This window comes from Procambarus clarkii, chromosome 88 (genome assembly GCF_040958095.1).
Source record: "Procambarus clarkii isolate CNS0578487 chromosome 88, FALCON_Pclarkii_2.0, whole genome shotgun sequence".
Lineage (NCBI taxonomy): Eukaryota > Metazoa > Arthropoda > Malacostraca > Decapoda > Cambaridae > Procambarus > Procambarus clarkii.
In genome coordinates this window covers 22,300,076-22,321,902 of record NC_091237.1, presented here as the reverse complement: position 1 = coordinate 22,321,902, position 21,827 = coordinate 22,300,076, and the positions used below count along the sequence as shown (strand labels likewise).

The following is a 21,827-nucleotide window of genomic DNA, read 5'->3' as shown; positions in this document are numbered from 1 at the left end:
ACTACAACCACCAACACCACCACCACCACCACCACTACCACTACAACCACCAACACCACCACCACCACCACCACTACCACTACAACCACCAACACCACCACCACCACCACCACCACCACTACAACCACCACCACCACCACCACCACCACCACCACCACCACTACCACTACAACCACCAACACCACCAACACCACCAACACCACCACCACCACCACTACCACTACAACCACCAACACCACCACCACCACCACTACTACCACTACAACCACCAACACCACCACCACCCCCACCTCCACCACCTGGAGAGGCGCCATCATGGGACAAAAGGTCACCATTGATTTAAAACTCTAAAATCGTGCCTGGCAAACTCGCCTGATTTCTTTGACAGTGTTAACACACTAAGCCATGACAGAGAAAGCTGCCTACACTGTATTTTCCAAGCGTGTCAAAATACACTTGACAGTTGCTGGTGACAGGTATACAAGATGGAGAAGCAGGCTGGGTATAAGGGAGTACCAGGAGGAAGGAAACCAGAGTCAAAGTGAAGAGGCTTCAGTCTGAAAGTATGAAGCGGCGTCCCGCATGGTCTCTTGCTGGGACTTACTCTGTTGTTTAGTGATGGCACTGTTGCACTGAGCAACAGAGGTCAGTCATTTGGCACCTCTGGTGTAATTATGGAAGGAAGAGTCAAGAGGTTTAGATGAACTTAGTGCAGAGTCGCTCTCCTACAGTGCCATAGATGACCTTAGTGTAGAGTCACTCTCCTACAGTGTCATAGATGACCTTAATGTGAGTCACTCTCCTACAGTGCCATAGATGACCTTAGTGTAGAGTCACTCTCCTACAGTGCCATAGATGACCTTAGTGTAGAGTCACTCTCCTACAGTGCCATAGATGACCTTAGTGTAGAGTCACTCTCCTACAGTGCCATAGATGACCTTAATGTGAGTCACTCTCCTACAGTGTCATAGATGACCTTAGTGTAGAGTCACTCTCCTACAGTGCCATAGGGGCTGGCGGGCTGGGTCTGTCCTACCTCGTACTCCACACATTCAAATTCAAATTCAAATTCAGGTAAAAGCAGACATCATAACGGCGCGCTACTGAGGCCTGGGGTTACATCTTATCTATTCAACTTCATCTGTTTGTACACGCATTTCCCACTTCCTCTTTATTCCATTTTTCTTTGTGATGTGTTTATTGGTCATGAGTAGTGAGTCGTACATCACTTGAACATGCTAACGACACAATTGTGCCCAACAGTTGGAACTGTCACTGTTCTATCTTGTAGTGCAAAGGTCGCTACTTAATATGACAGTGCGATGGGTCGAGCTTCTCTACCTGCTCCACCTTCCTGCTTCACAGTCCCTCACTGTACTGTGTTCTCTAGTCTCTCACTGTACTGTGTTCTCTAGTCTCTCACTGTACTGTGTTCTCTAGTCTCTCACTGTACTGTGTTCTCTATAGTCCCTCACTGTACTGTGTTCTCTAGTCTCTCACTGTACTGTGTTCTCTAGTCTCTCACTGTACTGTGTTCTCTATAGTCCCTCACTGTACTGTGTTCTCTAGTCTCTCACCATACTGTGTTCTCTAGTCTCTCACTGTACTGTGTTCTCTAGTCCCTCACTGTACTGTGTTCTCTAGTCTCTCACTGTACTGTGTTCTCTAGTCTCTCACCATACTGTGTTCTCTAGTCTCTCACTGTACTGTGTTCTCTAGTCCCTCACTGTACTGTGTTCTCTAGTCCCTCACTGTACTGTGTTCTCTAGTCTCTCACCATACTGTGTTCTCTAGTCCCTCACTGTACTGTGTTCTCTAGTCTCTCACTGTACTGTGTTCTCTATAGCAACACACCAGGAAGGTTGAGGGCCTCAGGACTAACAACACACCAGGAGGGTTGAGGGCCTCAGGACTAACAACACACCAGGAAGGTTGAGGGCCTCAGGACTAACAACACACCAGGAAGGTTGAGGGCCTCAGGACTAACAACACACCAGGAAGGTTGAGGGCCTCAGTACTAACAACACACCAGGAAGGTTGAGGGCCTCAGGACTAACAACACACCAGGAAGGTTGAGGGCCTCAGGACTAACAACACACCAGGAAGGTTGAGGGCCTCAGTACTAACAACACACCAGGAAGGTTGAGGGCCTCAGAGCTAACAACACACCAGGAAGGTTGAGGGCCTCAGGACTAACAACACACCAGGAAGGTTGAGGGCCTCAGTACTAACAACACACCAGGAAGGTTGAGGGCCTCAGAGCTAACAACACACCAGGAAGGTTGAGGGCCTCAGGACTAACAACACACCAGGAAGGTTGAGGGCCTCAGAGCTAACAACACACCAGGAAGGTTGAGGGCCTCAGGACTAACAACACATCAGGAAGGTTGAGGGCCTCAGGACTAACAACACATCAGGAAGGTTGAGGGCCTCAGGACTAACAACACACCAGGAAGGTTGAGGGCCTCAGGACTAACAACACACCAGGAAGGTTGAGGGCCTCAGAGCTAACAACACTACACACCAAACTTGACAGGACTGACCTCATTGAACCTGTCAAAATACTGAACAGTTTGGAGGATATTGAACCAGAACACTTCTTCAGAAGGTCTGATGTACAACAAACAAGGAACAACAGTTTCAAGATCAACAAGCCACAATGTTGGACGGAAAATAAATGCTTTTTCACCCATAGAATTGTAAACCCATGGAACCGCCTACCCGCCGAAGCCGTAAATGCCAAAATGCTGCTAAATTTCTAAATACAGGTGGACAGAATCATCAAGACAAATAGGGGACTTTCGGCAAGCCGCCGGCTTCCTGTCCTTGTCGTAGCCACTAGAGATAGTGGCCATCAGGTATACCTGTGTCATGTCTGCAGGCGAGGAGTCACAATAACGAGGCTAAAGTATGTTGACCAGACCACACACTAGAAGGTGAAGGGACGACGACGTTTCGGTCCGTCCTGGACCATTCTCAGTCTACTGGAGAATGGTCCAGGACGGACCGAAACGTCGTCGTCCCTTCACCTTCTAGTGTGTGGTCTGGTCAACTGTGTCATGTCTGGTTTGTAGTGGTTAGCCCTGTGTCGTTGCATCCCGTTCTCGCACTTTCTTACAGTCAATATTGACTTATTAAATACGTGCATATGTGACATACTAAACATATTAGTTTACCTTGAAAAGCTTCATAGAAAACACCAACCTTACCTAATCTTCTTAGTATGTTAAGATAAGCATCTTATTGCTTCTTAATTACAATTATTACTTAACCTATACCTATAATAGGTATAATAGGTTAAGTAATAATTGTAATTACGAAGCAATAAGTTGCTTATCTTAACATACTAAGAAGGTTAGGTAAGGTCGGTGTTTTCTATGAAGCTTTTCAAGGTAAACTAGACCGTTCATGGCGCGAGACCCGACTTAGTTCTGGCATGACCTTTGTCGCCTGGTGTTAAATTGTCACCAAAGCCGACAAGTTGTTTAGGTGTCGAGGACTCCGTGCACGGACACAGTTGTACAGACGGGGACACACCGTAGACTTGTAGGGTTGACTAACCAGTATTGCTGGAAGGGTTAAGACTGGCCACAATGACTCTTGTGATAACGATACCATTGGTAGACAAAGGTGTAGCCACTAGAGCATCACGCCTATGATATGGATCACCATAATCTCTCGTCTCATCTTGCTTAATGCAGCCTCAAGCAGTTCCCTGCAGGCGGCCTGAGTAATGTGGAGCATGCCAGCTCCATCACACTCCAGGGACAGTCTCACCTCACCACCTTTACTCTCTGCCTCCTCCCAACCTCCTTACTCTCTACTGCTCAGCAATTACAACACAACTTCTTTCTGGAATATATGAAAGCATTACTGCCTAAAGAAACATTTGCCATGATAATAATAATATTAATAATACAGAATGCGGCTGGCAGTGCCTTGGTCGCGGGTTCGAGTCACCTCAGAGGCGCAGTGGATTTTGTCAATAATAATAATACACAGAGAAATCACACTAACGTGATATATATCAATGAGAAAGTCAACTGGAGCTGTGAGGTGACTCGAACCCGTGACAGAGAGTATTCCAGCCGCCGACACTAACCACTGGAACTGCTAAGGACTGCAAAACGGTACAAAATGACCGTAACTAACTGCAGGAGTGGACAAACAAGGTAGTTGCTGGAGTCTAATCCTAATAAATGTAAGGTAATGAAGATGGGTAAGGAAGAAAGAATACCAGAAAGCACCAACACCATCAATGGGAGACAAGTACAGGACTCTGAGAGAGAGATCTGGGAGTGGATATCAGTCAACCACCAACACCAGAGCCACACACAGGCACGGTAACATCAACGGTATATGCAACACCACCAAATATTACAGCCTCGTTTAGAAACCTAAATCAAGACGCCTTCAAAGCAATCTACACAACTTGTGTTAGACCAGTACAGGAGTATGCAGCACCTGCCTGGAATCCATACCTTGTGAAACATAAGAGTAAATTCGAAAAAGGTGCAGAGTTTTGTTACTAGGTTAGTGCCAGAGCTTAAAGGGTTAGGCTTTGAGGTTTTCACAACCTTGGAGGATAGACGAAATAGAAGAGATATGATAACAGCGTACAAGATACTGATGGTAATAGACACAGTAGACAAGGACAGCCTCTTTAAGTTAAGAGACAGTAGAGGACACAATTGGAAGCTGGAATTGTAAATGAGTGGAAGTAATGAGTAAGGAAATACTCGCACCCAGTATGGGTGGTAAGCAAGTAGAATGTACTAAGGAACTTGTGGAAGCTCCTTCCATTCACAACTATAAGGGAAGGTTCGACAATGATAGTGATTGTTAGAATAGTGAAGCTTTAACACAACGGCTACAACAAGGCTAGTTAGCTGGCCATAATTAAGTGCTAGACCACACTTCCTCATAGTCATGATAGGCTAGTACTGCACCACCCCTGATTTGGTAAGGATAATAAAACCGCATTTCTACTGAAATCCCATTGAAATCTCATTTATATATATATACATCACGTTAGTGTGATTTCTCTGTGTATCTGATGTTGAATTGTAGGGTAGATAAACTACCTTGCCTACACCCGGGCGCTGGAGGTCTTATATATAACACTTGGACTGGCTTCACCAAGGCTCTCCACACTTCCTGTGATTTATGTAGAAATCTGGCTGTATGACTTCCCAAGCCAGGGTGTTCCAATTAATAAAAAGATCGCCACAGCATGTTTAAAAGCCCGTTTCTGCCCGAAACGCTTTGCTAAAAGTGGCTTTAGGCATTGTATGTACTAGCTCTATCTATAAATCCATCAACTTTTCTATCTTACCTTGTATGTATGTACTTTACCTGAATAAAAATTTGTATTTGTTGTATTTGTATTTGAAAGATAGGTAAAGATTTACCTACTTAAATTTACTAAAATTTACAAAAAGATTTACCTACTTAAATTTTTTTTAGATTATAAGGACCTGCCCGAAACGCTGCGCGTACTAGTGGCTTTACAAGATTGTAATTACTATATTATGTATTCTCACAACCTCAATGTACCTTCTTGTATATATATAAATAAATAAATAAACATTCAATACTGCCCGAAACGCTTTGCGTAATAGCTTTAGGCATTGTATGTACTAGCTCCATCTATAAATCGATCAATTTATGTAAAATCTCTTGTATGTATGTACCTTACCTGAATAAACATTTTATTTTATTTTATTTAAAAAAAAAGTTTTAGTGTGACGTCACTGATGAGGCGGTATGCGTGACGTCACTGATGACGTAGTGTATTATGAGAGTTGTTTACCTTAGGGTGTCCAGGCCACTCTTGGGTGCTCTCCTCCTCCTCCTCCTCCACACTACTACAACAACCTCTTGACTGGCTTACTCTTCACCAGTCAACCAGCTTACCATGGTAGTAGCGTGTAGAGCTGTTAGGAGGTACAGAGGTGTAGTTGGTGGTGTGACTTAGATCAATAGGAAGGTGTAGTGTGGGTGTTGGCACACATGTGGGGGGGGGGGAGGTGAGTGATAAGGACACACACTCACACTCCTGCCGGTCATAAGCTCACAGATAACACCTTCCTCACACTCGCAATATTGAGGTCAATTACTGAATTTTGGGTGATTGTTGAAGAGTGGATTGTTAGGTTATAAGGGTGGTAAGGTGAGCTCTTATTCCAACACGTCCTGGTGCAGTCATCCGGAGGACAAACCCTTCATGTGCACCTACTATCAAGAAGAAGAACTCTTATTACTGTTACTTGCCACCATTATTGGTAATATTTCTGTACCTCATCCAGGTATTGTATAATCCAGGTGGACAACAGGCTTGAGGAGCCACTGAAACATTTCACTACATTCAATACTTTTTTTTTCAAGTATTGGAAATTTTATGATATTTTGTTTCCTTTTTTTCAGGACAACCTTTCTTTTGTTTGGATAATGTGGTAGAGATGTTGAGACCTAAAAGAATAGAGTATAACCATAGAGTAGCATAACATCTTATTCCCAGGACCATGGCTGGCTCGGCTGCCGCACCAACATCCTTGGTCGAGATCTCTGTATCCTGCAGGTAAGCTCTCCTTTTATGCCTGTTGCAAGATAAAGGTAGCTTATCTGTATTTGCCTATAGTAACTACAGTGTGTCCTCACTCTAATGAACTATGTTGGGTGAGGCCGATTCATTCCATAAGGAATTTCATCAGACTCCTCAGACCTCGCAGTTTGCTTTTTACATTTCACTAACCTTTCTGGTTGGTTTCCTCTGTTTTGGATAGTTCTCTGATCCCCCAAGTTCCCCCTAACCTTGGTGAGTGAGCCAAATTGTGGTCCTGGCTGCTGGTAGATCAGCATGGCTCTCAGAGGCCTGGCACAATATATAAGCTTACAGTACTGATACCAGTTCGTAAGTACTGGTGAGCTTCTGAGGTCCTACCAGAAGAGGGCACTTCATTATATAATATGTGTGATTTATTTGAAATAGCATGCAACTCTATATGTGTCTGGCCCATTTTTTTGTAGTTAGCAGGGCTTTCTAATTTTTATAAATATCTATACACAATATAATTATTTGTATTTTTCCACAGGAACCTACGGGATACTGATGTCTTCTCCAAATCTGATCCTATCTGTGTGTTGTTTTACCAACCTTTTGGAACAAAACAATGGGAAGAGTTTAAACGAACTGATTGTGTTAGTAACTCTCTCAATCCAGATTTTGCTACAAAAATTCCTATTACTTATCACTTTGAAGAGCAGCAACACCTAAAATTTTTGATTTATGACATTGATTACAATTCTAAGGACCTTGATCACCATGATTTTCTAGGAGAATATGAGTGCACTCTTGGTCATTTAGTTAGTTCTCATACAGTTCATAAACCTTTGATTAATAAGAATTACAGTGGCAATAATGGCTCTATCCTGATAATTACAGAAGAACTTAGTTCATGTAAAGAAGAGCTTAATCTGCAGGTTGTTGGCAAGAATCTTGAAAATAGGAGTTGGTTTTTTTCTATAAATCCTTTCCTTGAGTTCTTTAAAGCAAACGAAGATGGGACGTTCATTCTGGTCCACCGCACAGAGACGTCTCATAGTACACAAAACCCAGTTTGGAAGGATTTTTCCGTACCTTTACGAAGCTTCTGTAATGGCGATTATGATCGTAACATACAAGTAAGCTGCAAAGATTTCAAATCAAATGGAAATCACAAACTTATTGGAAATTTTTACACTACAGTACGAAAACTCATTGAAGGGCCGGGCCCGAGCAACACATATTGGCTCATCAATGAAAACACGAAGGTAAGTGTGCACAACCTAACTGAGATTGCTTATTAGTTTATATTTTGTTAAGTATGGTTGTTCGTACTCGACTGGGTGCTAGGTATGCTTGTACTCGACTACTGTATCCTGTTTGCGAGGTTTGAGCTCTAATTTCTGTGTAGTTACTGCAGTAGTTAAAGGATTACATATGTGCTCATTGTGTCCCATCTTTCCAATATTGTCATTTTTGTGGGGAGCCCCAGAGGCTTCCCGAAGCTATCCCACTGAAAGTGCTATATTATTTGGGGTTATCAGTCGCAGAGTTCTTGTTGCCTACCAGGAACCAGAGCCAGAACCTGGCCAATAATAAATAAAGATAAAGTTTAGGAGTATCTTTTCATCCTGTTTGGAGTGGATTAGGTTATTAACCTAAGACCACAGATTTTCAATTATTATTTGCTGGGAAATATCTTCCCTGGGGGCCGGGCCTACCTATTTCCACTATTTTAGGAACTCCTTGACTTTAGCTATTGATCCTCACAGAGCAACCATTTGCTCTCTTTCATAACACCTTCTCTGTGGGTGGTTAGCTTCAGAGAGCCGATGGAGGTCCCTGCATTGATTGTAATGAAACGCCTGTTTCTGGGTGAGCCCCGGAGGCTCACTGACACCCCTCCCCTCCTTCTGGTTGGTAGATTTCATCATTCGAGAACTGGAGGGTGGGTAGCTCTAACGAGTTGAGGGCTAGTTAAATAAAGTGTTGCGTGTTTGTTTTCTTTCTGGGAAAATTCTTTTGCTCTACTGAGGATGTAGGTCTCACTATTCAATCAGTAGTCTGTTTTGTTTCACCTACCTCTCTCGGTGTCTTCTCTGGTTGATGGCAAGTATGACATAGTGATACCTCGGGTTACGAACGTCCCTGTATACGAACTTTTCGGGTTACGAGCCCGGTTTGTTCGGAGGATTTGAATCGGGATACGAACTTTGCCTCGGGATACGAGTTTGTTGATACGCGTACGTCAGACCTAGCGCATGGTGGCACAGCGATCGCACCTCAGTTTATCAGTGCCTCATGCCCAGTGACTATCCCGCCTGAATTCTTCACAAGAATTTACAGTTTTTGTCGTATTTTTGGCCATTGAGTATAAAAGTTGTTATTATATATCTCGCCATGGGTCCCAAGAAAGCAGGTGGTAAGGTTCAAGGCAAGAAATCACATGTGAGAATGACCATAGAGGAAAAACGAAAGATCATTCGTAAGCATGAAAATGGTACTAGTGTTGTTGAACTAGCTAGGCAGTACAACAAATCTTCAGGGGAGGAAGAGGAGGCAGTAGAGAATATCCCTTCCTCATTAATTAAGAAAATGTGTGCAGTATGGGAAGGACTGCAAAATTTTGCTGAAAAGAATCGCCCAGATAAAGCTGTAGTAGGCCGTTGCATTGTGATGCCTCACTGCAGACAAAGAGTTGCAAAGAAGGGAAAAACAATCTTCAATGGAATGTTTCCTTGTGAGAAAATCAAGCAGTGAGCCACAACCAGGACCTAGTGGTATGTAGGCAAAATGTTCCAGAGAGTGCACGCCAGAGAAATCTTCACTGCCTGATGTTTTAATGGAAGGGGACTCCCCTTCCAAACAGTAACACCTCTCCTCCTCCCCCTCCTCACCATCTTCCATACACTAACAGGAGTCATCAGCAAGGGTAAGTAATAGCTTGAACATACTTTTGTTGTGAAGATTTGGGTGAATTAGGTATAAAATTTACTTTGAAGGGAAGTTTTTGGGGAGTCGGGAACAGATTTATTCATTTCCCATTATTCCTTATGGGGAAATTCGCTTCGGTTTACAAATTTTCGTGTTACGAACCGTCTCCAGGAACAGATGAAATTCTTAAACCGAGGTACCCCTATACTTTAAATATAAAGTGTTCATAGGCTCTTGCTCCTTGTGCCTCTGAGGGTGACTGGATTCGTGCTCATGGTTCTGAGTAGGCATATGAACTCTGTGACTGATGATGCCAAATAATATAGCACTATATCAGTTTGGATAGCTTTAGGGAGCCTCTGAGGCTTGCCCAGAAACTGGCATTTCATTAAGTTCAACGCTGGTTTTTTCTATGATTTATAGATGAATTTCACTGAGCAAAATTTTTATTTTGCTCAATGAAATTAAAAATTATAAAATTGAAATTATTTCAAAATGATATATTTTTAATATACAGGTATTTTTATTTATTCATCAATATGCTGTTATGTAATGCTATTAATTTGGTAGTTGTGGCGTGGGTTGTTATGCCCCACATGTATGGTATTGCATTTGTCGATATTTAAAAGCTTTTCCCAGTCTTCTGACCATTTGTGGAGTTCGTGTAAATCTCTTTGTAAGGCTTCAGTATCGTTATTATTTCCCACTTTATCATAAATCTTTGTGTCATCTGCAAATTTGATGATGATGTTTGTAATATTCTAGCCTATATCATTGATGTACTATACAGTATATGACAAAAAGGGTAGGTCCCAAATGGACCCTTGTGGCACCCCACTTATCACATTTTTCCATTCCGAGTCATTTCCATTTAACACGACCCTTTGTTTTCTTTCCTTCAACCATCTGGGGTAGGGGTTTGACAGCTGAGTGGACGGCGCTTTGGATTTGTAGTCCTGAGGTTCCGGGTTCGATCCCCAGTGAGGGCGGAAAGAAATGGGCAGAGTTTCTTTCACCCAGATGCCCCTATTTACCTAGCCAGTAAATAGGTACTTGGGAGCTAGACACCTGCTATGGAATGCTTCCTGGGGGGGTGTGTAACAAAAAGGAGGACCTGGTCGAGGACCGGGCCACGGGGATGCTAACCCCAAAATCATCTCAAGATAACCTCTAAAGAAGATAACCATTGTTTTATCCTTAATATTATTTTACCATTTATTCCATTGGTCTATAATTTCTTTGCCAGTCTTTCATGTGGTACCTTATCAAAAGCTTAGCAAAATAAGTACAGTATACTACACATCACCGGAAGGCCTTTGTCTGAGTAGCTGGTTACCTTTTTTAAAAAATGTGAGCAGATTTGTAAGGCATGATCTGTTTTTTACACACCCATGTTGTGTCGATTGAACAAAGTTGTTCACTGAAAGATGGTGAATAATTCCTTCCCTGAGGATACTCTCCATGAGCTTAAAGATGTGTGATGTCAAGCTGATCGGCCAGTAGTTTTCTGCCGAGCTCTTTCTGCCTTTTATGAAAATAAGGGTAACATTTGCATACTTCCAATCTTTTTCCAATCTCTATATTGCATATCTCCAATTCCAATAATATTTCCAGTTTTACATCATGAAGACCAGTGACATGTCTTTCACAAAGGCCCGATGACCTTCACACACCTCTAACTCTTTCTTGGGTTAGAGGTAATTTTGGATTTTTTGTTTATTAATCCCATAAAAACAGCATTTATGCAGCTATTGATCAATATTCAGAACTTCAACCTTGACATGAAAATTAGCATGTGATCACTGTACTGTACTGTTCTTTTTATTCTGTTTTACTTCAGTATGTTTACAATGAAATAGTGTTTCTTAACTCCCATAAAGTAAGTTTTGCAACTGCATTTCAAAATTTAATGGAAAATTGTTTACCTGCATAATCTCTCATCCATATAATGCAATACCTAACATATCATGGGCCATCTGTACAATTATTTATTTATTTTAAATAAAATAAAATTGTGTTTATTACTGAATTCTCTTTACAGAGGAAGAAAGGTAATAGCTACAAGAACTCTGGAGAGGTGATGATTAATAAAGCCCATGTTCATGAGATTTTCTCTTTCATCGACTACATCAAGGGTGGCATGGAGATAAATGCCTTTATTGCCATCGATTTCACAGGTTTGTAGCAATATTGTAGGTGTTACACCCTTTTCATCGGCCTTGTTTATGCTTTCATTTTGTGTATACACTTGTTAAAATAGATGTTTATACACATCTATTTTGAAGCTCCTGGCCCCAGGAAAGGGCTGTTTATAATCAGGATCGGTTGACATCTGAACTAGTGCAGCAGGATCTTTTCAAACCATCCCTGCCGAGTCATAATTCCAGTGGGCACAATATTCAGGAGTAGCATTAGTACAACGTTCAATCAATGTTATCAATATTTATTCAGTATTGAATCGCTGTTGAAGATATGATTTGGTGTTGAATTGGCATTGCTCTTGGATATTGTACCTACTGGCATGGTGCTCTGGAGATACTGGAAAATAATACAGCCTGGAATGACTGCCAGAAATCACATTCCAAAAACTCAAACCCCTCAAAAATTAATGGCTAAGCTAGGACCATCAATTACTGTTCTTGCAAACTGCTAGTTACCATGCCCAACCACTACACTATGCTACAGAAAGGTGGCAGCACCTGTCAAATTGAGTCGGTGGTTCTCCTTACTTGAGCTACCTAACAATGTGACTGGCCTCCATGCTGGTTATTGGACAGGTGTTCCATCAGAATTGTTAAGTGACTTTGATAGTAGTACCAGCTGGTAAGTCCAGTAGAACTTCTGGTTTAGATACTTTTAGCCTGTTATGATACAATGTATAGTGGATGTTTTCTGAGTAGTCCAGAGAGGCAAGTTCTATCTTGTTCATTGCCACAATATTTTCTCTCAAATACTGTATAAGCACTGGAAATCTCAGTTTCTTGCTAGTGTGAAGGGTAAGAAGGTCCTATGTTTAATGGAGGAGAATCTGGCTCTTACAATGGACTTGGAAGTCTTGACCAGAAGGGTTATGCTAGTAGCCCATAGGTGCTACTAACAAAACTTCAGTTGTCATGTCAAGTGTGCAGCCTACCTTTGCCCTCCTCTGGGCCCTCCCTTCTGGTCCTCCTGTCCTGGGTGTGGATAGTTTCTGGTCCTCCTGTCCTGGGTGTGGATAGTTTCTGGTCCTCCTGTCCTGGGTGTGGATAGTTTACTAGGGCACTCGGTGGGATTGGGATTTAGGTAAGTCAGGGTACCCTGTGTTTGAGGTGCTGCTGCTTGGTGTGCAAGTGTAATGGCCAAGCAGAGCAACTAGCAGTCGTCGTCGTCGGCGGCGGCGGCGGCTGCTGCTGCTGCTGCTGCGGCGGCGGCGGCGGCTGCTGCTGCTGCTGCTGCTGCTGCTGCTGCGGCTGCTGCGGCTGCTGCTGCTGCTGCTGCTGCTCAGCCGATAGAGCTGTTGCCTCACACGTGTGGGTCCGTAGTTCGAGTCTTCTAGAGCCGAGGTGAATTAAATTATTATTATTATTATTACTACTGTATTATCAATTATTATTATTATTGTTAATTAGTATTATTATCATATAATTTGTTACACAGAGAAATCATATTGTGATATATCAATGAAAAAATCCACAGGAGACGTGAGGAGGATTTGAACCTATGTGCTGGTTATTCCCAGATGCAAGGTCTAGACGACTACACCAGGACATTGTCATGGTCTAGTCATTTAGAGCGTGCATCTGAGAATACCCAGTGCATAAGTTTGAATCTTTGTCACAGCTCTTGCGGATTTTCACATCATTTATTGTTATAATTTTTTATTTAAATTATTATTTTTATGGCAAATACAGAATATATTTAGGATAAAACTTTTGTGAATATAAAGCCTTGGGCTGGACTGACCCGTATTGGTCGAAGATGCAAATCTCATCCTAGGCTGCAATTTGAGACCTTGGCCAACGTCCCTAGAAAGCTGGTTCCAGATCGTGTAATATTTGACCGGGTCGTCTGACGTTGAAAACAGGTGCCTGGATTAAGTAAATGCTGCCACAGGTTGTTGATGGCATTAACTGGCACCCCTGGTAGTAGTAGTACCAAAAATTTGTAATTATGCTTTGTTCAAAGCTCATACTCTTGTCTTGTACCAATTTCTAACATTTTTGGTTACGTAATTAAGAAACGTGTTGATTTGCATGTTGTAATTTGTTATGTACAAAAGATTATTTATATTTAAGTACGTATTGTATTGGAGTAAATTTACTAGTTTGGAAAAAGAATTTTTTTTATATAAAAGTTTTCTTCGTGTTAGTCTTATTCGCTACTTTCAGTCCAATAATGATTAATGACAAAATGTGAAAATAGCATTCTTTTTCTTATTATAAGAAAATGTAGAAAGAACAGCATAAACTAGGAAAGGCACCTTTCTGGATGGCTTCCTTGGTCGATGGCAAGATGACATAATTTAAAGTGTTCATAGGCCATTGCTGTGGCCTCGCCCGGAAAATAGCGTTTCATTATATTCAACACTTTTTTTTTTCTACAGCATCAAATGGTAATCCACAGTCACCACAGTCTCTGCACTTCATCAACCCAGTGGCTCCAAATCAATATGTTCAAGCTATTCAAGCAGTTGGACACATTATTGAAGATTATGACACAGATAAACACTTTCCAGTTCTTGGCTTTGGAGCCAAGATTCCTCCAAGTTACGATGCAGTGTCTCATGAGTTTTTTGTCAATGGGGATGCATCAAATCCTTACTGTTTTGGAGTTCAAGGTTAGCATTTAAAATTTGTTCTGCAATATCAATAAAAAGTCCTAATTGTACTGTTCTTGAGTTTAATTTGCAAGTCAAACTTTGCAAGTATTAATCTTATTAAAGTTAAAATTAAGGAGTTTTGTATGCATTGTGAAAAATTGTATCTATTGACCATTAAATCAGAGTTTTAAAAATGCTAGTATATTTACATGCGGTATAAATTAAATCATAATTATTATATTTGTTATATAATTTGTTTGTTATATAATTTATAATGTGTTATATTAGTTTCTGCCCGAAACGCTACGCGTACCAGTGGCTGTACAAGAATGTAACAACTCTTGTATATATCTCAAAAAAAAAAAATATGGGTAACTTATAACAACTATGTTGTAAGTCTGTTATATATTTCTAAAGTGGTATAAACTTAGCATAAATATATATGTTTAAGCCAAGCTTAAGTATGTTATGTTTCTAAACTTATACAGCTTAGAAAAGTATTAAGTTGTTATACTGCAGCTCAAGGCGAGGTAGTTTAGAGCCCCAAACCAACAACAGAGGCCAGGAGGCTGAACAGAGGCCAGGAGGCTGAACAGAGGCCAGGAGGCTGAACAGAGGCCAGGAGACTGAACAGAGGCCAGGAGACTGAACAGAGGCCAACAGCAAAGACATACCCATGGCCACAGCAGGAGGAGCAATAAGGGAAGGTTACCTTCAGGTGCTTCCGGGGCTTAGCGTCCCCGCGGCCCGGTCGTCGACCAGGCCTCCTGGTTGCCGGACTGATCAACCAGGCTGTTGGACGCGGCTGCTCGCAGCCTGACGTATGAGTCGCAGCCTGGTTGATCAGGTAGGTTGGTTAAGAACAAGTAAAAAATACCAGTTTCAAATTATTCCTCATGAAAAAGAGGAGGTTTCTCTTCCTCTAAGTCAGCAACAGTCCAAACAGAGATCCAACAACAGCAGACCTAAGGGAGAAGAACCCCTGAACCCAATAGGCAGAGCGACGGAGGCAACGGGAATGGCCATGTGTCCAAAATGTAGACTTGCATCCTGTATAGCTGCAAACAGCAAAGTGCAGCTCTAGATTGTATGGTAAATTTATTGTAACCCAGCCAATGAATGAGGTAAACAATCCCTCAGATGTAATGGCAACAGGCTGTCCAAGTCATCAATAAATGGATGGAAGTGGCAGGTGCAAGACAAGTGAAAGTTGCCTTCACACACATTGAACCCAGTAACTCTCAAACAAGGAACTGTGTATGTTGCCATCGAATACCAGGGCAACTCAAAAGGAGAAGCCCAAAAAGGACACCCAAACCCATCAGAGAAGGTAGTTCTGAGGGGAAAAGGGAAGTGCCAACTAAGAAAACCATTGAACAAAGTTGAAGTAAACTAACTAGTTAGGGACATGCAAGGCAGGTAGCATTATGAGGGTGTCTGTGGTACTAGAGTCTTATGGACTAAATACTAACTGAGGGCCAGCCTCAAAATACATATGTTTAGAATAACATATAAAATTCAACATGAAATTTGACATGTCAAAACATTGTTGTATTAAACTGGTTAACCTTAACCCTGCTTCTCTCTACAGGAGTTGTTGATGCTTACTATGGGTGTATAAATCGTGTTCAACTCTATGGGCCCACCAATTTTGCTCCCATCATCAATCATGTTACCCGCTTTGCTATCTCTAATCAGACTGGGGACAAATACTTCATTCTTCTCATCCTTACTGATGGTATCATCACTGATATGGCACATACTAAAGAGGTAAGTTATCAGTTTTTGCCATAATTGGTCCAGTGCCATAATTTGCCATAATTTAGTCAGTCTCCGTGGTGTAGTGGTAAGACACTCGCCTGGCGTTCCGCGAGCGCTATGTCATGGGTTCGTATCCTGGCCGGGGAGGATTTACTGGGCGCAAATCCTTAACTGTAGCCTCTGTTTAACGCAACAGTAAAATGTGTACTTGGATGAAAAAACGATTCTTCGCGGCAGGGGATCGTATTCCAGGGACCATAGGATTAAGGACTTGCCCGAAACGCTACGCGTACTACTGGCTGTACAAGAATGTAACAACTCTTGTATATATCTCAAAAAAAAAACAAAAAAAGTGGTTACAGTGCTCTGTTGACCATGAGGTGATCAATACAGTAGTTATTTTTTAGTAGATTATATATATATAAATATATATATATAAATATAAATATATAAATATAAATTATATATATATATATATATATATATATATATATATATATATAATATGGAAGGGAGTACCACCTCTAGCTGGAAGAAGGGGGACCCATAGCCTCGGAGGAAACCACGCATAACGCATTAGAGGAAGACGGGTCGGGTGGATCACCGACCTTTTGCACGCCGCGAGAGCCGCCCCCCACGAATGGGAGGGGCTCGTCTCTACGACCGTCGCAGGGCAGCCAGGACACCGGCGGTTTCGCCCACCGGACAAGAGGAGAAGCCGAAGCCGCATCCCCAGCCGGTAGGGTACCAATCCGTCCGGGCCTTCGACGTCCCCAAAAGCAACGGGTCGCGGCGACCTACTGTGAGGCGAAATATATATATATATATATATATATATATATATATATATATAATATATAATATATATATATTATTATTATAAAAGTAGTGTGAAAAGGTCCTATCATGGGGTTGTTTTGCTTTTCCCAGTGGCACCTTGTAGGGCCCCTTACATTTTTTTTGAACGTCAATGACGGCTACCACCTGCGATGTAGGTGCCATCAGTCTCGGAGTTCTCTGGCTTACCAGGGACATAGTGCCAGAAACTGGTAACCCCCCCCCCCTCACAGAGACACGGGGGAACTGTGGCAGTTATATTCAAGTTATTCATTTATGCCATCACCAATGGAAGCACCCAGAAAGTCAACGAGACAAAGCAAACCACACATGGCTGCTTCTGATACCTGCAGACTTGAAGATGGTCATGGCCCCAAACTATGTAAACAAATGTTATAGTATAGATAAGTGAAGTGTTTTAAGTACTGAAACATCCTTAATCTTTTAATGCCTTTGTAGCCAACACTCTACTCCTAAAGATGTGATCCACATGACATCATTCTTATATCAGTCACTCTTATTCTTCAGTTTAACTCTTGTAGTTTTCAACATTATTTTTACTACTTATTTCCAAGCTTTTATAAAGTTTAAAGAAACAGGAAACAAAATAAGAGGTCATTTGCTGAATTTTTAAATACAGTATATTTCAGTGATTACATTATTCCCAGCTAATTACAATAATTCAATTTATCTTTTATTTACAGGCAATTGTTAATGCTTCATCCTTGCCACTGTCAATCATCATTGTGGGAGTAGGTGGAGCAGAATTTGACAGTATGGAAGAACTAGATGGAGACGTTGTGCGACTCTCCAGTAATGGTCAGTATGCTGCTCGTGACATTGTGCAGTTTGTGCCTTTCAGGGACTTCCTGAGGGGCAGTGGGGATCCTCTCACAGCTGGGCTTAGACTAGCTAGGGAAATACTTGCAGAAGTTCCTACTCAAGTTTTGTCATATATGAAAGCTAATAATATTAATCCACAGCCACCCAAGGTCAGTGATGTCCCGTTGCCATTAAACCTTCCTTGATCACCCAGCTACATTCTCTCACAAATGACAGACATACTAAGCTGACGTACCTTTGCATAATTAACTCTCCTTAGTCAAGATAGGAAACATTTTTATGTACCTAGATATGTATTATATTTTTATATTTATAAAATTCTTCTATATTGATGACCCAATTTATGTTCCATAAGACAAATTGTTATTAAAATCAAATTCCTCTATCTGTTTTAACTTTTAGGTGTTGTTTAACTACCGTAGGTATGGAGACATGTTTCTGCCTTTGTGGAACCCATTAATTAATTAATACAAAATGTGATGTGGTAACTTGAGTAAGGCACTGAAGATTGTTTAAGAGAGAAAAGACATAATTGTTTTAATTTTTTTTACAGATGAATATAATTGTTGATTTAATGAATATTTTGTCATGATCTATGTCTATAAATTATCCTGTCTTATCAAATGTTTTCTGTTTTTTTGTTGTTACACATTGTAGAGATTCTTCACATCTTGAGGTTTAACACTACAGTAGATACAGATACTATACATCTTAAGGTTTAACACTACAGTAGGTACAGATACTTCACATCTTAAGGTTTAACACTACAGTAGGTACAGATACTTCACATCTTAAGGTTTAACACTACAGTAGGTACAGATACTATACATCTTGAGGTTTAACACTACAGTAGATACAGATACTATACATCTTAAGGTTTAACACTACAGTAGGTACAGATACTTCACATCTTAAGGTTTAACACTACAGTAGGTACAGATACTATACATCTTGAGGTTTAACACTACAGTAGATACAGATACTATACATCTTAAGGTTTAACACTACAGTAGGTACAGATACTTCACATCTTAAGGTTTAACACTACAGTAGGTACAGATACTTCACATCTTAAGGTTTAACACTACAGTAGGTACAGATACTATACATCTTGAGGTTTAACACTACAGTAGGTACAGATACTTTACATCTCAAGGTTTAATAAAGCTATGAAGACCAAAAACTACAGCAACATTGATTGAACAATAAACACTAAACCAAGATATTATAAGTGGAAAACATTATCATATTTTGGTTTGTATTGGGCCATTGTAATTTCCAGAGTGGATAAAACAATGCTTTGAGTAATATTGCTAGTATATTGTTGGCTTTAAAATTTAGTAAGTGCCAGGGTCTATACTTTTAAAAGATCAACTTTTGAAAATTAAGGGAAGTAATACTATTACTCTCTCCATTATTTTATACATATTCAGCTGAATCGTATCCTTTATCAGACTTCAAAATACTCACGTCTTATTGTTTTTTCTTGTTAATAAATTTTAACATGCTCTTTATTCTTAATTCAGAAGATGAAGCAGGTGAAAATGTTGACATTAATGGTGATAAACGAATATGAGGTTATCTTGAGGTTATCTTGAGATGATTTTGGGGCTTAGCATCCCCTCGGCCCAGTCCTTGACCAGGCCTCCTTTTTGTTACACATCCCCAGGAAGCAGCCCGTAGCAGCTGTCTAACTTACCTCTTTACTGTTAGGTGAACAGAGGCATCAGGGTGAAAGAAACTGCCCATTTGTTTCTGTCTTCACCTGGGATCGAACCCGGAACCTCAGGACTACAAATCCCAAGCGCTGTCCACTCAGCTGTCAGGCCCCATAGCATGCTCATGATGATAGCGTAAGAGGAGTAGAAAATTTGGATGTTGAGTTATGCAAGGAACTCTACTTTAAATTGCATTACAATATTAGCCATCAAGTAATGGTGTAATAATATGAAGAACAATTACTGTGAATACTGTTTTGAGGAAAGCTAGTTCAAAAGTAAGGGACTGAATCTTTGATAACATTTATAGCATTTGAATAAAGGATGTAAATGGGGTGATAGATGATATAGTTAAAGACCTTGGCTGGAAAAGATAACATTTCTAAGGTTCATGTGCACAGACAAAATCTCTTTAGTTTATTCAGTTTGTTCTGGTACAGTGTAGTGTGGATGGAACTAGTCCACCTTGTTTTGTTTATATTGAGGATACAGATTAGTTTTAGAAGGAAGTTTTCACTTGATTTTCATATAATATTTGGGTGGAAGGTTGTAATAGAAGTTAATTACAGTACATTGTTAAAAGTTAAATACAGCATTATTACAAAAGTAAAAGGAAGTCTGAAATATTTTAGAAAATCTAGGTACATTGTATGAGAGAGAGAGAGTGTGTGACAGTTACAGCATTAAGATGTTTGCAAGAATGTATTATACTGTCATGAGTTTTGCTCAAAGCATGTGGAACTGGAAATGGCAAATTATTTAGATCCAATAAGTACCTGCTAGAGGATTTTATATTTTCATCTTCAAAGTTAGATAACATCCCTTTATATGTATATTTCATGTTATCTTTTTGCTAACTTTTTGAATCTCTCGAACATTACTTTTGTGCATCATTTATTTTTTAATTCATTATTCAAATTTCCAGTAATGTCTACCTCAAAACTTATAGATTGTCCCCCATTAATTGAGGAAGCATGTACTGTAGGTGTGGCATCATCACTCCTGACACTATGTATCCTGTGAGTGCTACTTGGATACCTTGTCTGCTGTCTGAAATTACTTTATTGGGACCACCTCTGTGTGCAGCAGTGTAAGGACTGAAGGACCGAAGGATCGAATGCTCACAGTGGTTATCAACAGGGGTAAAATGCTTAGAGAATTTACAGTGAATTTTGTCAGATATAGGTTGTGTCTGACTCAACCTACTGAAGCAGGGAATCAGAGAATCGGGTACATCAAAAGTTTTTGATGTGGTGCTAGTATAATGTGGATTCCGTTTATGGGGATAGTAGATTTATATATGAGAGAGAAGGGTTCACTGATACACCATGTGTAGCTCTTGTATACAAATTTATTAAACATAAACAACACAAAAATATTTACACATGGATGGGGGGAACAATTGTCTTTACAGTGTGTTGTATAAGCAAATCTATGCACAGTATCTGTGTGCGTTGACTATACTCAAGATATGAAAGACCCTAGCTTAACACTTCAATTTTGCACGCTCCACTAATAATGGCTGCCTAATACCACTGCCATATTCCATAGACATTCAGGAGCTGAAATGATACTCGGGAGTAAATTCCATGCACATAAAGCTGATGCATGGGATAATAGTCACAGACACATGTTTGGTCATGGACCAGCACTGCATGTGAAATGTCACTTTGAATACCCACGCCAGACTGAGAAGAGCACCACCAGGCTCATTGCGTTGCATTTGAGCCCACGAAATGTGAGTAAATAGCATACGCAATAAAAAATTTACTCACAAGAATTCGCATGCGTACACATTCACATGAGCACACTTCGTTGTTGTCATTATGAATCATTTATACCACCACAGGAATCGTCCACAGGTGATATGTTTCTGGAGGTAGTAACTAGCTTGTAGGTAATATATGACTTGAAGTTCAGGGAGTCTGTCTTTCCTCTTCAATACTCGTCCCAAGAATGCTGTGACAGCTGGATCTAGGTAACCAAGCTCACACCTCACATCTCGTAATGGAGACCATCACGCACAACACCAGTCAGAATATAGTTTCCACCACAACTCGACACCTGACTTGGTGAACTATGGGTCACTCGGATGTCACTGGGAGTCGTAGGGAAGGGTCAGTTCGGCTGTAGGAGAGGTCGGGTTCAAACCTTGACCTTCCCCCTGCTACCTGCCTCATTCTGTAGCACAAAATATGGCTGTGATGCATGACACAAGCGAGATGTATAACTCTTTTCATCTGCTTGCATAACCAGAAGTAGTACGTGTTCACTCATATTCCAACCGAGATGTAAATGGCATTACTGATCCAAAGATACCCAACACGGGGGTACTGTGACCTGGCATAAATGTAATATAATTTTCACAGTGCATAGCACTGCAGTGATGCTA

At 40.9% G+C, this 21,827-nt stretch overlaps 1 protein-coding gene across 4 annotated transcripts; it reads left to right on the top strand.

Moving 5' to 3' along the window:
• The first annotated feature begins 5,792 nt into the window (after positions 1–5,792).
• Positions 5,793–21,585, top strand: LOC138349474 (copine-8-like). 4 transcript variants are annotated; one of them, XM_069317718.1, is made up of 8 exons: positions 5,802–5,920; positions 6,427–6,580; positions 7,095–7,812; positions 11,520–11,655; positions 14,061–14,294; positions 15,868–16,046; positions 17,579–17,693; positions 20,421–21,585. In XM_069317718.1, exons 2-8 carry the CDS (start codon positions 6,525–6,527, stop codon positions 20,456–20,458), a joined length of 1,476 nt encoding a protein of 491 aa, XP_069173819.1. In that variant the 5' UTR covers positions 5,802–5,920; positions 6,427–6,524; the 3' UTR covers positions 20,459–21,585. The 4 variants fall into 4 exon arrangements, with proteins under 4 accessions (XP_069173818.1, XP_069173816.1, XP_069173819.1 ...); XM_069317717.1 differs by lacking the exon at positions 20,421–21,585 and having other exon boundaries at positions 5,793–5,920; positions 6,521–6,580; positions 17,579–18,050; XM_069317715.1 differs by lacking the exon at positions 20,421–21,585 and having other exon boundaries at positions 5,796–5,920; positions 17,579–18,309.
• Positions 21,586–21,827: the final 242 nt, after the last annotated feature.

Coding starts and splice junctions, on each gene's coding strand:
- LOC138349474 (XM_069317715.1), top strand. CDS start 6,525: ATGGCTGGCTCGGCTGCCGCACCAACATCCTTGGTCGAGATCTCTGTA. Junction 7,813..11,519: donor TCATCAATGAAAACACGAAG/GTAAGTGTGCAC, acceptor TTCTCTTTACAG/AGGAAGAAAGGTAATAGCTA. Junction 11,656..14,060: donor TATTGCCATCGATTTCACAG/GTTTGTAGCAAT, acceptor TTTTTTCTACAG/CATCAAATGGTAATCCACAG.